The 17,365-nt window shown below is 46.4% G+C and overlaps 1 protein-coding gene across 3 annotated transcripts; it reads left to right on the top strand.

Annotated features, from left to right (window-relative positions):
• The first annotated feature begins 17 nt into the window (after positions 1–17).
• On the top strand, positions 18–16,968 carry LOC139552648 (bromodomain-containing protein 8-like). 3 transcript variants are annotated; one of them, XM_071364562.1, is made up of 20 exons: positions 19–278; positions 928–1,024; positions 1,257–1,326; positions 1,631–1,680; positions 1,883–2,005; positions 2,351–2,431; positions 2,707–2,771; positions 3,173–3,315; positions 3,532–3,723; positions 3,870–3,957; positions 4,227–4,373; positions 4,720–4,853; positions 7,770–8,226; positions 8,375–8,412; positions 8,545–8,801; positions 8,955–9,047; positions 9,161–9,229; positions 11,963–12,245; positions 14,976–15,020; positions 16,252–16,968. In XM_071364562.1, exons 1-20 carry the CDS (start codon positions 260–262, stop codon positions 16,309–16,311), a joined length of 2,511 nt encoding a protein of 836 aa, XP_071220663.1. In that variant the 5' UTR covers positions 19–259; the 3' UTR covers positions 16,312–16,968. The 3 variants fall into 3 exon arrangements, with proteins under 3 accessions (XP_071220665.1, XP_071220663.1, XP_071220664.1); XM_071364564.1 differs by lacking the exon at positions 4,227–4,373 and having other exon boundaries at positions 18–278; XM_071364563.1 differs by lacking the exon at positions 14,976–15,020.
• Positions 16,969–17,365: the final 397 nt, after the last annotated feature.

The raw sequence follows: 17,365 nt of genomic DNA on the forward strand, positions 1-17,365 counted from the left end.
ACGTCGGACATGGGACACTTTAACCCTGTAGTTATTTGACTCGTCGTTCTGCGGTGCTATACATATAATGCAAAGAAAACATGAAATAGCTCAGATAATGTACATATCATTACAGTTCTGCACAGTGGCAGCCACAGTGAGTCTACGCAAAATAAATATTTCCCATTTTCTCTTTGTTTAATCTGAATGATCTAACTTGGTTTACTGTAGACCGAGTGGGTGGGTGGAGTGAGTACAGTATCTGCTGTATAACAAGAAGATGGCGAGCGGGGTTGGAAGTGAGTAAATGAGTCTGTTGTCAAATTATATGATTTTTAATGCATGGCAACCAGATGTTCATGACTCGTTTGTACTATAGTCTTGTGGATGATGTAACGTTACACGGCATTGCAAATCGGCGAATTCTTAATAGCCTACCCATGCTGGCATGAGCTTTGAATGAATGGCTCACTCTTCCCTTCTCGCTAGACAACGTTAGCTGACCAGTTAGCAGTAGCTCGCTAGCTAGCTATTCTAAGTCACTAGCAAAATATTGCTAGTAGGTGCTTGTGCGGAAGTTCATCCTTCCATATGTCTGATTAGAAAGGTGTTGAGATGAGTGCTTCATGACTTTTGAAACATTCGTAGGGCATTTTGTAACAGCTCTCAAGATGGTAGCTAGCTTTAGGAAGCGCAACATTTATTTTCACCCCTCCTCCATACATTTGCTTGGTATTCAGTGTGGCCTAACCGCCTCAGCTATTTATCTGAGAGTTTATTTCATAATAGTTGTACCTAGTTGACAACAATGGGATTTGTTTTGCAGGATCTTGGGACATCCTGACCTGTAAAAGAGGATGTGATTACCAGAAATTGTATTTTTGGATATTACATGTTCTGTAATGACTCTGTCCATACCCGTACTTCCCCTCCACTCCTTATCTGCAGAACACAAGTTGCTCTCCATGGGGCCAACGGAGTCATGGTCGGTGAGGGAGAAGCTGTGCTTGGCTACCTCTGTCATGAAGAGCGGGGACCAGAACTGGTAAAGCAGCACACGTTTAAGCCAACATCATGTTACTGTTCTGTTTTTGGACAGACCAGTCAAATCTTAGCCAACCACCAACTTTCACTGAGTAAAGACTTCCAGTAATGGAAACATGCATTAGTCCATCTGTCACACAATTGATAATGTGAGAAAAGATTTTGGAATAGAATTGGTCAGTTGAATAGGAATTGTGATGATGCAAAAATAGGATATCTATCCATACCCACAGGGTGTCTGTCAGTCGAGCCATCAAACCATTTGCAGAGCCAGGACGACCCCCTGATTGGTTCTCACAAAAGGTAGGATATGCTCCAATAAATGAACACCATGAACAAACAAGAACCTGATGATAGCATCTGAAAGAGATTTGCATTTGGTGCCCATGATGATGCAGTAACCTTATGGACAAGGGTTGATTGAGTGAAAGAGGTGGCGTGGGCCCTTTGCATTAACTCTACTTTCCCTAGCACTGTTTGTTTTCCATCAGTGTTCTCTTCCACTGCCCTGGCCTGTCAATAAACTGAGTACATATATGCAGCCTGTTGAAATAAAGGAAATAACTGGCTTATCTTCTCTTTTCCTATCTCTCTATGTTTCTTCTAGCACTGTGCTTCCCAGTACTCAGAGCTCCTGGAGACAACAGAGACCCCAAAGTGAGAACAGCAGTCACTGTTATTTTCTGTCTTTTTCTGTGTGTGGCTGGATTTGTGATTGTTCTGTTGTTGCATTTCCTATGATCAGAGGGGGGTTGGAGAACATGGGTAGTATGTTAGTGTGAAGGGGGGAGGCATTGGTTTATGGATGACATGATCTTGTCTGGATGGCTTATGTTTATGGCACGGTATCTCTCCCCAGACGGAAACGTGGTGAGAAAGGTGAGGTGGTGGAGACGGTGGAGGATGTGATAGTCCGCAGGCTCACGGCAGAGAGGATTGATGGACTGAAGAGACTGATCAAAGACACACAGGAGAAGCACAGGTACACAGATTGTGGCAGGTAGGTAGGTAGCCTAGTGGTTAGAGCGTTGGGCTGGATCGAATCCCCGAGCTGACAAGGTAAAAATCTGTCGTTCTGCACCTGAGCAAGGCAGTTAATCCACTGTTCCCCGGGCACCAAAGACGTGGATGTCGATTAAGGCAGCGGAAGACACATGTCAGTTGAATACATTCAGTTGGACAACGGACTAGGTATCCCACTTTCCCTGTGTGCAATCTCTGATAGAGGGACAATCTATTCAAGAGACTATAATGACCTTCAGTAGATATTTTCTGCTACTTGATTGACCCAACTCTGATGTCAGTTGTTGACCTGCTGCATTCACAGGAAGCTGAAGACTGAGGCAGAGCTGATCCAAGCCGGGCACCTGGACTCCAAGCTAGAGGATCTATGGGGAGAGATTGTGCAGTATGACCCTTTTATCTGTCAGCCTTTGTTACTATTTCTTTATCTATTTACATTACAGGAGGCTTCTGAGGGAAGGACGGCTCATAATAATGGCTGGAATCGAGTGAATGGAATGATATCAACCACATGTAAATAAGGTGTTTGATACCATTCCATGTATTCTGTTCCAGCCATTACTATGAGCCCGTCCTCCTAAATGTAGGTGCCACCAGCCACCTGTGATGTACATGTATATTTGTATTTTTCTGAGAAACTTTACTTTCTGTGCCTGTCAGGAAGAAGAAACAGGAACAGGACGAGGCAGACGTGAAAAGGAAGGTCACTGACACAGCCTATCTAGGTAAAAGATAACCCACTTCATGCACACCACCAGCTGCTTTTGCCTGTAGCTTTTCTTAATCTACTCAGTAAATATAACCGTATTTTCTGCTATTGCTCCATGGGCACCCCTTTGTATATGTCTCACTCCAAACGTTCTAAAACACAATATACCAGATAGTATACAGGTTGATGAAGATGTAGTTATGTTTCTTCAATGATTCAATAAACCCACAGGGGATGTTGAAATAAAAAAACATCATGCCAAGGGGTTTGGATGAGGAGCTCTATCAGAAAGTATATCGAAGGCTGAGATAGATGTGTACACAGCCACAAAGGTGGTCAAAGTGAATAGTAGATCAATTGTAGTGTGATTGGTCAAACTAAGAACAGTCTCACCCCGCCGCCCCACCCCCCTTCCAGCCAGACAGGCGGTGAAGAACACCCCTAAAAGAGTGCCCAGTGTGACCGTGCGCTCTCCCCTGGGGTGCGGCTCGCCAAGCCTCGAGTTCTGCCAAGGGGACACACCCCAGAGCACACCTGAGGACCCCAGCACCTCAGTGACTGTGAGTCCCTGTCAGCTACAGGGGAACGGGGCAGGGGCAGGGGCAGGTAGAGAGATGATTGGAGTTCATTAGAAACATTCTTGATTTGATATCAATTAGATGTGTTGGAACGTGCTACACAGAATGCCTTTTCCTCGGCCTGCCTGCCTCTCCTTTGCATGTTATTCTCCCCCTGTTCCCTTTTCCCAACTTCATTTTCTCCCGTCCTTTCTGTAGGCACCAGGAGTAGCAGGGTTCATGCCCCTGACTGAGGCCTGTGGGCTGGGTGGTGCAGAGTCAGGCCTGAGCACTCTTCTGGATGAATCCCCACAAAAGAAGCTCTTGGGCCAGAAAGCCACGCCGCCACCATCCCCTCTCCTCTCTGAGCTACTGAAGAAAGGCAGTCTCCTACCCACAAGCCCCAGACTGGTATGTCTGAGAGGAAATAGTATTCCATAGAGATTGTTCACTTTTATAAGATTTTAAAATGTAACTACCCAAAGCCATTTAAACATCTCAGACACATCGTCAGATGAATCCTCTTGCAGCTTCAGAGTGCTGTGTTTGTCTTATAGGTTGGAGATGGTGACCTGCCTGGTAATATGACAATAGCACATGACCTACAGCTCACAGGCTCTGTTCTACTTGGCAGTCTAGCAACAGGTACACACACTCACACTTCTCAGTCCCTCCAGGACTTTGCGATTCTGCGATCACCCCTACAAAAAGGGCTCGCAATTTTAACTAATCACAGCATTTTTACCTCATAAATTAGTTCAATCAAGTCAACAAATGTTTTCCCCATCTCTAATAGTTCAAATGTAGTATTGCTTAGTGTTGCATTTTGATTAGATCAAGGCTCTACCTGCTCTCTCTGCACGCTCTGTGTGTGTGTGCGTGTGTGTGTCCGTGTGTGTGTCCGTGTGCGTTAGGTGCCCCTACACTTTCTCGTCTGCTGGAGGCTGGGCCTCAGTTCTCAACTCCGCTGGACTCCTTGGCCAGCAGCACAGACTCCTCCAGTGTCCTTCTCACTGCTGCTTCACCCCCCACTATGGACTCCCCCGCCTCACTACACACAGGTCTCTCCCTTTCCCTTCCTGCCTCCCTCTCTCTGCTTCTATACTGTACAATCACTGCCTATCCGTTCTCTTCATTTTTTTGTCAACACTTCTTCCCAAGCATCTCCTCTGTGTCTGTCATCAGATTGTGGCCATAAGTGTGTGATCAGTCTGTCACCTGAACGTCAGACTCCTGTACATGACTTGTCAGTCCATCTCATCTCCTCCAACATGAAGCACATCCCCATGAATATGTCCTCAGTCTGTTGTCTTTACCCAGAGATTGGATTTGAATCATATAAGACTGTTAGTAATCCCTATATATGTGTGTGTGTGTGTGTGTGTGTGTGTGTGTGTGTGTGTACAGGAGGGAATGAGGTGGGGGCCTCCCAGCCTGGCCCAGGGGATGGGACAGAAGAAGACCTAGTGACGGTGTCCTACATGGCAGAAGAATTGGACCTGGAGACAGTGGGGGACATCATCGCCATCATCGAGGACAAGGTGCTCCTTCTACGCCTCACACACCTAAAAACATGAGATGTGTTCGAATACCCATACTAACATAATGTATACTACAGTCGTGGCCAAAAGTTTTGAGAATGACACAAATATACATTTTCACAAAGTCTGCTGCCTCAGTTTGTATGATGGCAATTTGCATATACTCCAGAATGTTATGAAGAGTGATCAGATGAATTGCAATTAATTGCAAAGTCCATCTTTGCCATGCAAATGAAATGAATCCCCCAAAAACATTTCCACTGCATTTCAGCCCTGCCACAAAAGGACCAGCTGACATCATGTCAGTGATTCTCTCGTTAACACAGGTGTGAGTGTTGACGAGGACAAGGCTGGAGATCACTCTGTCATGCTGATTGAGTTCGAATAACAGACTGGCAGCTTCAAAAGGAGGGTGGTGCTTGTAATCATTGTTCTTCCTCTGTCAAACATGGTTACCTGCAAGGAAACACGTGCCGTCATCATTGCTTTGCACAAAAAGGGCTTCACAGGCAAGGATATTGCTGCCAGTAAGATTGCACCTAAATCAACCATTTATCGGATCATCAAGAACTTCAAGGAGACGGTTCAATTGTTGTGAAGGAGGCTTCAGGGTGCCCAAGAAAGTCCAGCAAGTGCCAGGACCGTCTCCTAAAGTTGATTCAGCTGCGGGATCGGGGCACCACCAGTACAGAGCTTGCTCAGGAATGGCAGCAGGCAGGTGTGAATGCATCTGCACGCACAGTGAGGCGAAGACTTTTGGAGGATGGCCTGGTGTCAAGAAGGGCAGCAAAGAAGCCACTTCTCTCCAGGAAAAACATCAGGGACAGACTGATATTCTGCAAAAGCTACAGGGATTGGACTGCTGAGGACTGGGGTAAAGCTTGTCCGGAGAAGACAAGGTGAGCGCTACCATCAGTCCTGTGTCATGCCAACAGTAAAGCATCCTGAGACCATTTGTGTGGAGTTGCTTCTCAGCCAAGGGAGTTGGCTCACTCACAATTTTGCCTCAGAACACAGCCATGAATAAAGAATGGTACCAACACATCCTCCCAGAGCAACTTCTCCCAACCATCCAGGAACAGTTTGGTGACGAACAATGCCTTTTCCAGTGTGATGGAGCACCTTGCCATAAGGCAAAAGTGATAACTAAGTGGTTCGGGGAACAAAACATTGATCTTTTGGGTCCATGGCCAGGAAACTCCCCAGACCTTAAACCCATTGAAAACTTGTGGTCAATCCTCAAGAGGCGGGTGGACAAACAAAAACCCACAAATTCTGACAAACTCCAAGCATTGATTATGCAAGAATGGGCTGCCATCAGTCAGGATGTGGCCCAGAAGTTAATTGACAGCATGCCAGGGCGGATTGCAGAGGTCTTGAAAAAGAAGGGTCAACACTGCAAATATTGACTCTTTGCATCAAATTCATGTAATTGTCAATAAAAGCCTTTGACACTTGTGAAATGCTTGTAATTATACTTTACTATTCCATAGTAACATCTGACAAAATATCTAAAGACACTGAAGCAGCAAACTTTGTGGAAATTAATATTTGTGTCATTCTCAAAACTTTTGGCCACGACTGTACATATACAACATACTATATACTATTAGTTAATTTTAGTATACTGTAAACGAACGGTATCCTTTCAGTTGAGCATATTAGCGCTACGCCTGTCTACCGGAAGTTGATGCTGTTACTATGCAACCTTTTGCTAGCATAACAAATTACTAGCTAGACATTTTACAACTTCGGGTGTGTTAGTAAATTCAATCTGGAGTGCCAGAGTGCATTCTGGGCATTCGTAAATTCCGAGCATTGTCAGCTTGTCCGTTCGTAAACTCGGAGTGTTCAGAGTGCACACTGGACGCTCTGGCCGAGGAGTAGGGTTGATCCGAGCGTTTGTTCTGACCATTACAACACCGGCAGTCAAGCACACAAAATAACTGGCTAGCTACTTCCAGACACCAATGAGAGAACACCTCACTCTGACCATTTTTCTCGCCCGAGCAGAGCTGGTTAGTCTGTTTTCATGTTATCCAGAGCGTTGGTGACTGTGCTGCAGAAAACGATTTAATTACGTTTTTTTGCCGACGTTTACTGACACCGGCCATATTCAATGGGTGTTGAGCGTTCGTAAATTCATCAGTTATTCTGCACTCTGGCACACTAAGACGAGAGTGTTCTGAAATCAGAGTAGACAGTCAGAGTGAATTTGTGTCCATTGAGAACGCACAACGACTATACAACTTAGCTAAGAATGACGTGAATAATCAAGTCAATAAATGTTGGGTAGTTAGTTGTATTAGTAGCCAACCTTCTTTAGGTAGCTAGCTAGCTAACATACCGGTACCTGAAATGATATGCTATGTGGTGCGTAAAGGATAGCGTAGCGAACAAATTGTTAACCAACATAACTTGTAGCATTATTTATTTGAAAAGTCATTACTTTATTACATTGCTCAACATTTTCTTAACATTTGTCATAATTAGTTAAAGCAATGAATTTGTATCCGCTCTCATCGGACTTGGGCTGCATATTTTCTGCCATTTTCTTCAAATCTATAAACGTTGTGAAGCCATGCACATTTTGGGAAGAATTGGATTAATAGTGAAATAGTGTCCACTGCTTGTATACTTCGTATTTTGGCAAATGTAGAATGACATCCGGGAACTTTTGGCATACTAACTATATCCATATTATGACCAATAAGCATACTATATACTCAATTTACATCACAAATAGTATGGTTAGTGCGGTTAGTATGAGTATTCGAACACAGCTATGGATTGATACTCAACTGTTCTGTCTATAAAGCCATAGTGATATCAGCCTCCTCTTCTTAATAACAGTACATTTAATAGGTTTTCCTGAGGTGTCTTTAAAGTGACAAGCTGTGACCTGTCATCCTACAGGGTGATGAGAATACTGAGGCTTTGGATGCGGCTGCAGTGGAGGCTGCTCTGTCCCTGTGTGAGGAGACAGGCCATGCCCTGTCTGGCCATTGGGAGCCAGGGCCCTTCAAGTCCCCTGAGTCTGACCCTTCTGGGTCCTCACACCTCTCCTCCTCACACCTCTCCTCCCTTGCTGGTAGTCTGGAGGTGAAGAGGGAGGTCCTGCAGTTACGGGGTGGGACCTCTGCATGTGACAGCCAGGACAACTGTCCCTCAGGGTACCCACACCCCCTGGGCATCAGCGGCCTTCCTTCCTCCTCCTGCTCGTCTATGATGCTGGAGCACAGCCAGGCTATTGGGGCTCGTCTGCAGCCTGGGGCCATGGGCGGGGCCGATGGGGAGGGAAGCCCAGTCTCTCCTCACGCCACCATCAGGTGTGAGAGTGAAGAGTGGACGCAGCAAGGAGCTGCACATGCAGGTCACTTATAGCCCTGGCACATCAGACTGACAGTCATACACAGAGGCCCAGACACCTGCCTTGGGCACAAGCTCTTGAGTAAACACGTTTGCCACCTGTTCTCATCATCACTTCCTGTTTCTCTTTTCACTTTCTCTTTCTCCCTCAGACTCTGAGGATGGCCCCATGACAAGAAGACATTCCAAGGTACACCCCCCCCCCCACTGAGGAGAGAATAGGCTTGTGCTGCTGATACCTGTTGTCCTTGTGTTAGAACCTGAAATCCACTGTAGATCCATCCAACTCACTCTCTCGCCCTCTCTCTCTGAACCTGTGTAGGACGTGAAGGAGGAAGAGGGGGTGAGTGACGGAGAGGAGGGGAGTGCCTCAGAGACTAAAGAGGGCCTGGATGGGGATGGGGGGGATGAGGAGGGGGACGGAGCAGAGGCCTACCTGTCGGAGGCAGAGGGGGAGACCGAGCTGGAACCCCCAGCCAGTGAGAGTGAGGACGGCTACAGTCTGCACACAGCCTCCTCCTCTCTGCAGCTCCACACCACTGCAGACTCTATCCCCAGCAGCCCTGCCTCCTCCCAGTTGTGAGTGACACACACACACACACACACACACACACACACACACACACACACACACACACACACACACACACACACACACACACACACACACACACCACCAGGCATGTCTATATCTGGTCAAAACTCCTTCTCTCTTTTTCTCTGTCTATTCAGTTCAATGTGCAGTGAGGACCAGGAGGCCAGACAGGCTCAGAAGATCTGGAAAAAAGCCATCATGCTGGTATGGCGTGCAGCTGCCAATCATAGGTAAGAATCTCACTCATGGAACCCCGGGCTATAACAGGATCCTGCCTGCACCATGCTCCAGGCCTCTCATTTCAGCTTTTGAAAGTGATATATTTGCTGTTTTCCTGATGCAGGTATGCTAATGTATTCCTGCAGCCTGTGACTGATGACATTGCCCCAGGGTACCACAGTATTGTTCACAGGTAAGCACTGACACAGGGAACAGGTAAACACTGACCACTGACACAGGGAACAGGTAAACACTGACCACTGACACAGGGGAAACAGGTAAACACTGACCACTGACACAGGGGAAACAGGTAAACACTGACCACTGACACAGGGGAAACAGGTAAACACTGACCACTGACACAGGGGAAACAGGTAAAACACTGACCACTGACACAGGGGAAACAGGTAAACACTGACCACTGACACAGGGGAAACGGGTAAACACTGACCACTGACACAGGGGAAACGGGTGAAACAGGTAAACACTGACCACTGACACAGGGGGAACAGGTAAACACTGACCACTGACACAGGGAACAGGTTAACACTGACACAGGGGAAACAGGTGAAACAGGTAAACACTGACCACTGACACAGGGGGAACAGGTACACACTGAACACTGACACAGGGGAAACAGGTAAACACTGACACAGGGGGAAACAGGTAAACACTGACCACTGACACAGGGGAAACAGGTAAACACTGACCACTGACACAGGGAACAGGTTAACACTGACCACTGACATAGGGAACAGGTAAACACTGACCACTGACACAGGGAACTGGTAGACACTGATCACTGACACAGGGGGAACAGGTAAACACTGATCACTGACACAGGGGGAACAGGTAAACACTGACCACTGACATAGGGAACAGGTAAACACTGACCACTGACACAGGGGGAACAGGTAAACACTGACCACTGACATAGGGGGAACAGGTAAACACTGACCACTGACATAGGGAACAGGTAAACACTGACCACTGACATAGGGAACAGGAAACAGGACCACTAAACACTGACCACTGACACAGGGGGAACTGGTAAACACTGACCACTGACATAGGGAACAGGTAAACACTGACCACTGACATAGGGAACAGGTAAACACTGACCACTGACATAGGGAACAGGTAAACACTGACCACTGACACAGGGGGAACAGGTAAACACTGACCACTGACACAGGGGGAACAGGTAAACACTGACCACTGACACAGGGGGAACAGGTAAACACTGACCACTGACACAGGGGGAACTGGTAAACACTGACCACTGACATTGGGAACAGGTAAACACTGACCACTGACATAGGGAACAGGTAAACACTGACCACTGACACAGGGGGAACAGGTAAACACTGACCACTGACACAGGGGGAACAGGTAAACACTGACCACTGACACAGGGGGAACTGGTAAACACTGACCACTGACATAGGGGGAACAGGTAAACACTGACCACTGACATAGGGAACAGGTAAACACTGACCACTGACATAGGGAACAGGTAAACACTGACCACTGACACAGGGGGAACAGGTAAACACTGACCACTGACACAGGGGGAACTGGTAAACGCTGACCACTGACATAGGGGGAACAGGTTAACGCTGACCACTGACATAGGGAACAGGTTAACACTGACCACTGACATAGGGGGAACAGGTAAACACTGACCACTGACATAGGGAACAGGTAAACACTGACCACTGACATAGGGGGAACAGGTAAACACTGACCACTGACATAGGGAACAGGTAAACACTGACCACTGACATAGGGAACAGGTTAACACTGACCACTGACATAGGGAACAGGTAAACACTGACCACTGACATAGGGAACAGGTAAACACTGACCACTGACATAGGGAACAGGTTAACACTGACCACTGACACAGGGGAAACAGGTAAACACTGACCACTGACATAGGGGGAACAGGTTAACACTGACCACTGACATAGGGAACAGGTAAACACTGACCACTGACACAGGGGAAACAGGTGAACACTGACCACTGACATAGGGGGAACAGGTTAACACTGACCACTGACATAGGGGGAACAGGTAAACACTGACCACTGACATAGGGGAAACAGGTTAACACTGACCACTGACATAGGGGGAACAGGTTAACACTGACCACTGACACAGGGGAAACAGGTAAACACTGACCACTGACATAGGGGGAACAGGTTAACACTGACCACTGACACAGGGGAAACAGGTAAACACTGACCACTGACATAGGGGGAACAGGTTAACACTGACCACTGACATAGGGGGAACAGGTAAACACTGACCACTGACACAGGGGAAACAGGTAAACACTGACCACTGACATAGGGGGAACAGGTTAACACTGACCACTGACATAGGGGGAACAGGTTAACACTGACCACTGACACAGGGGAAACAGGTAAACACTGACCACTGACATAGGGGGAACAGGTTAACACTGACCACTGACACAGGGGAAACAGGTAAACACTGACCACTGACATAGGGGGAACAGGTTAACACTGACCACTGACATAGGGGGAACAGGTAAACACTGACCACTGACATAGTGGGAACAGGTTAACACTGACCACTGACACAGGGGGAACAGGTAAACACTGACCACTGACACAGGGGAAACAGGTAAACACTGACCCCTGACATAGGGGGAACAGGTTAACACTGACCACTGACATAGGGGGAACAGGTTAACACTGACCACTGACATAGGGGGAACAGGTTAACACTGACCACTGACACAGGGGAAACAGGTAAACACTGACCACTGACATAGGGAACAGGTGCTTTCTTTGCTGGCTTGGCCTTCCCTTTCAGTCTATCTGTCCGACAACCTGACCACGCTCCTCTCTCCTCACCCCTCTATCTCTCCTCCACCACTCTCTCTCTTCCACCCCAGGCCCATGGACCTGTCCACCATTAAGAAGAACATTGAGACCGGTCTGATCCGCACCACGGCAGAGTTCCAGCGGGACATCATGCTGATGTTCCAGAACGCGGTTATGTACAACAGCTGTGACCACGACGTGTTCCACATGGCTCTGGAGATGCAGAGGGACGTCCTGGAACAGATTCAGCAGTTCCTGGCCACACAGCTCATCATGCAGACCTCCGAGTCTGGCGTCAGCGCCAAGAGCCTGAGGGGCCGAGAGAGCACCCGCAAGCAGGACCCCTCGGACAAGGTGTTCTGCTCATTGGGACGGCACGGGGTAGTGGGTCTATAGATAAGAATGGGAGGAGAGGAGAGAGTGGGGGAGAATGGAGAGTCCAGGAGAGGAAAGGAAGTAGGGATTTGGGGATGCAAGGAGAGACAGATTAGGGGTCCATTTAACCTCAGAGGAAAGGAAAGGGCACAAGTCTCTTACCATTGGCAGGCAGCAAAACACAGTGTCCTAGATTTTATATGGGGCACATGTATGTCAGCCATAGTGTTTTCTTAATACATTATCTGTGCTTCACTGTTCATTTTATCCATTTCCCCATTGACATCCTTCACTATTCTCCACTATGAGTTGTCATGGATGGAGACCATAGGGTTGGTTGGCTTCATGGGCTTGGATGGTGTTAAACTCATGATAGTAGATAGGAACCTGACTCCCTCAGATGTATGTCTGGTAATACTGTTGAATTGCATTACAGACAATGACATAAAATAGTTTAAACACATGCACTGCTCCCATACCTGTGCATATATAAACTCAGCAAAAAAAGAAACGTCATGGACTGTCTTTCAAAGATAATTCATAGAAATCCAAATAACTTCACAGATCTTCATTGTAAAGGGTTTAAACACTGTTTCCCATGCTTGTTCAATGAACCATAAACAATTAATGAACATGCACATGTGGAACGGTCGTTAAGACACTAACAGCTTACAGACGGTAGGCAATTAAGGTCACAGAAAACTTAGGACACTAAAGAGGCCTTTCTACTGACTCTGAAAAACACCAAAAGAAAGATGCCCAGGGTCCCTGCTCATCTGAGTGAACGTGCATTAGGCATTCTGCAAGGGCAATAAATTGCCATGTCCGTACTGTGAGATGCCTAAGACAGCGCTACAGGGAGACAGGACGGACAGCAGATCGACCTCCAACACCTGCACAGGATCGGTACATCCGAACATCACACCTGCGGGACAGGTACAGGATGGCAACAACAACTGCCCGAGTTACACCAGGAATGCACAATCCCTCCATCGGTGCTCAGACTGTCCGCAATAGGCTGAGAGAGGCTGGACTGAGGGCTTGTCGGCCTGTTGTAAGGCAGGTCCTCACCAGACATCACCGGCAACAACGTCGCCTATGGGCACCAACCCACCGTCGCTGGACCAAAAAGAGCAAAAAGTGCTCTTCACTGACGAGTTGCGGTTTTGTATCACCAGGGGTGATGGTCTGATTCGCGTTTATCATCGAAGGAATGAGCGTTACACAGAGGCCTGTACTCTGGAGCGGGATCGATTTGGAGGTGGAGGGTCCGTCATGGTCTGGGGCGGTGTGTCACAGCATCATCGGACTGAGCTTGTTGTCATTGCAGGCAATCTCAACGCTGTGCGTTACAGGGCATCCTCCTCCCTCATGTGGTACCCTTCCTGCAGGCTCATCCTGACATGACCCTCCAGCATGACAATGCCACCAGCCATACTGCTCGTTCTGTGCGTGATTTCCTGCAAGACAGGAATGTCAGTGTTCTGCCATGGCCAGCGAAGAGCCCGGATCTCAATCCCATTGAGCACGTCTGGGACCTGTTGGATCGGAGGGTGAGGGCTAGGGCCATTCCTCCCAGAAATGTCCGGGACCTTGCAGGTGCCTTGGTGGAAGAGTGGGGTAACATCTCACAGCAAGAACTGGTAAATCTGGTGCAGTCCATGAGGAGGAGATGCACTGCAGTACTTAGTATCTGGTGTGGCCACCAGCTGCATTGACTGCCACTTTTGATTTTGACCCCCCCCTTTGTTCAGGGACACATTATTCCATTTCTGTTAGTCACATGTTTGTGGAACTTGTTCAGTTTGTCTCAGTTGTTGAATCTTATGTTCATACAAATATTTACACATGTTAAGTTTGCTGAAAATAAACACAGTTGACAGTGAAAGGACGTTTCTTTTTTTGCTGAGTTTAGGAACAACGTGAGACAAAGGTCACTGTGAGTCCACGCAGTTCAATTTCTCACAACTCTCAATCTGATGCATACCTGACACACGCGCACACACTTTCTTGTCCATCCTTTCATAGCCTCTGTGTCTGTTGGCTTTTTGTGTATGTGTGTGAGTTTGTGTGCACGTGTATTTTGTGTGTGTACCTCAGCTTGTTATATAATGTATGTGAAGACAGCCATGGCAACACTCCAACCTTGTGTTCCTCTCCAGTTTCTCGAGCTCTGCCTGGTAGATAGCAGGAAAGGTCACGGTTTAGGGAGACAATCTATTTTCGATTTAGCGGGACAAATCCAATTTTTATTATAGTATTTGAATTTTTCTATGCTACAAAATGTCATATTTGGTCACATGGTTCATATTGTTACATATTGTCACTGGGATGTTTATATTTGGTTAATCACAAAAAATGGCTCCAACAATGTCTTCATAATCCAAGTGAGGAATTGGTTTCCCACTTGTTTTAAGAAAATAAGTTGCCTCAGTTCTTGAACCACTCCTGTGAGATGGGTTCTGACCTGCTGCTGTATGTTTGCCCACAGGGTTATATCGTATACAGTGTTTATAGTGTCCATGAGTAGTGGTGTGCATTTATTTTATACCCTCTCTTGGATGGGTCTATATTTTTTTAAGGGGGCGTATGTAGTTCTCTTTTCTCTGTTGTCGGGATGTGTGCTCCACTGCTCCTCTTCTTTCCTTGTTTTCTGTGTGGGTGTGTCTTTGATCCCTCTTTCTGACTGTATCCTTTGTCCTCTCACAGGACAGTGTCCCCATGGCCTCTCCTGCCTTCCTTCTCTCTCTCTTTGTAAGTACCCGGTCTGCAGTTTATGACCTGTCAGACTACAGCTGGGGAATTCACATTCTGCAGCTTATGACCTGTCAGACTACAGCTGGGGAATTCACATTCTGCAGTTTATGACCTGTGAGACTACAGCTGGGGAATTCACATTCTGCAGCTTATGACCTGTCAGACTACAGCTGGGGAATTCACATTCTGCAGCTTATGACCTGTCAGACTACAGCTGGGGAATTCACATTCTGCAGTTTATGACCTGTCAGACTACAGCTGGGGAATTCACATTCTGCATCTTATGACCTGTCAGACTACAGCTGAGGTATTCACATTCTGCAGCTTATGACCTGTCAGACTACAGCTGGGGAATTCACATTCTGCAGCTTATGACATGCAAGACTACAGCTGGGGAATTCACATTCTGCAGTTTATGATCTGTCAGACTACAGCTGGGGAATTCACATTCTGCATCCTGTGACCTGTCAGACTACAGCTGAGGTATTCACATTCTGGCCCTAGGTCACACAAATCAAATGTATTTATAAAGCCCTTCTTACATCAGCTGATATATCAAAGTGCTGTACAGAAACCCAGCCTTAAACCCCAAACAGCAAGCAATGCAGGTGTAGAAGCACACTGCTTGAATCAACTTTTTCAACATAATTTCAATGAAGTTATGTTGAACCAACGTGGAACAGACATCTGTGCCCAGTGGGTAGTATTTTCTATTTCTTACACTCTCTCGTACTCTCTCACTCACTCCTACACACACATGCAGGCATATAGCAAAAAAAACACAAATTGGCTCACTTTCATGCACACAAGCTAATACTCAAGCATTTTGGTTTGTAATTTGCATTGAATCTAAATGTTTTTTTTATTTATACCTTAACTGACTTGCCTAGTTAAATAAAGAACAAATTCTTATTTTCAATGTCGGCCTAGAAACAGTGGGTTAACTGCCTTGTTCAGGGGCAGAACGACATTTTTATCTTGTCAGCTCGGGGATTTGATCTTGCAACCTTTCAGTTACAAGTCCAACGCTCTAACCACTAGGCTACCTGCTGCCCCAGGAACCCTGTTTCCTTTCATTTACAAACACAAAAGTATGATGGCCAGTCCGTCCGTTGTCCACGTTACAGGTGTGAACGACTGTGTTTTCCAGGGCGATGGCTAGTTTTTCAAGCTTCTGGTTGCTTTGGACCAGAGTTAACCCATCTCTTCTCTGTGCCTATCTATACAGGATGGGGGCACCAGGGGGCGCCGTTGTGCCATAGAAGCTGACCTGAAGATGAAGAAATAAGCTGCAGGGAAGCAGCTGAAGACTGGAATAAGTCTGTCTGATTGGTGTCCTCCGTGGTCATGTCCCACTTGATTACGCTAACGAAGGACACCACAGTCGGGGTCAATGTCGTTTCATGTCCTGTCACTTCAATTGGACATGGCGTGTCTCGCTGAGAGAGCCATTCCTGAATTGCAGTTTAGAGAAAAACGCAACGACAGCTGGGCGATAGACAAAAATCTATCCATGATAAAAAAATATCATGATAAAATAGAATACGTTTATAACATTAATGTGCAGCAGTTCTTTATTACCTTAACTACTAGTACTTTGAATGTTGTAGCTATCAATTGTCCCATTTAACTATCACCCATATTAGCAGACTAATTTAATTTCAAACTTCACATTTCTCCAGTATAGGCTTATCGTAATGAAAGACATCAGCAAAAAGTCCACGATAAGTGGTCGGTTCAGTCGGTGTCGATCATTTCCGGTTTATCGTCCCAGCTCTAAACTCAACCCCAGCACTGAGAATCACTTATACCCCAACTCCTGAATGTGTCAACAGAAAACATAGACCTTGCATTGTGTATGTCAATTGTTTTGAAGTCCTCTGTATAGTATTGTACAGGCATGTCCCTTGTGTACATATGGTGACCCAATAAATATTTGTCGCAAGATTGTGGTTCTCCAACTCAAAGCAAGTTGTGTATGATAAAACAAAAAAGAAGCTATAATCCTTAGTTTAACATGTCCATTTTTGGACTTAAATTAATGATATCTATTGATTCTTGAAAAATAACTTAAATGCCTAAAACTAAGCCTAAAACTGTTGTACCCCATCAGAACCCAAAATATAAGCCTGCTGTTCTCCAATGTAAATGCTGAAAACACTTTTCAAACAAATGTCTCATGGTTGGTTAGTGGATCCATAGCTCTGTCTATGGATATGAGTGGTCACATTTCTCCAGGCCCATCCCTCAGTTTTTCACCCAAAACAGAGACAGGGCGACGGCTTTGTTATTGTTTCAATTAAGGTTTCTAGCTTCAAAAGAAATCCAACAAGGACTAAGGC

This window comes from Salvelinus alpinus, chromosome 24 (assembly GCF_045679555.1).
Source record: "Salvelinus alpinus chromosome 24, SLU_Salpinus.1, whole genome shotgun sequence".
Taxonomy (NCBI): domain Eukaryota; kingdom Metazoa; phylum Chordata; class Actinopteri; order Salmoniformes; family Salmonidae; genus Salvelinus; species Salvelinus alpinus.

What these genes read in the sequence shown, in the direction of transcription:
- LOC139552648 (XM_071364562.1), top strand. An exon ending in CACTGACACAGCCTATCTAG is followed by an intron (nt 2,772 to 3,172) that starts GTAAAAGATAAC and finishes CCCCCCTTCCAG; the next exon opens with CCAGACAGGCGGTGAAGAAC. An exon ending in ACTTGGCAGTCTAGCAACAG is followed by an intron (nt 3,958 to 4,226) that starts GTACACACACTC and finishes CGTGTGCGTTAG; the next exon opens with GTGCCCCTACACTTTCTCGT.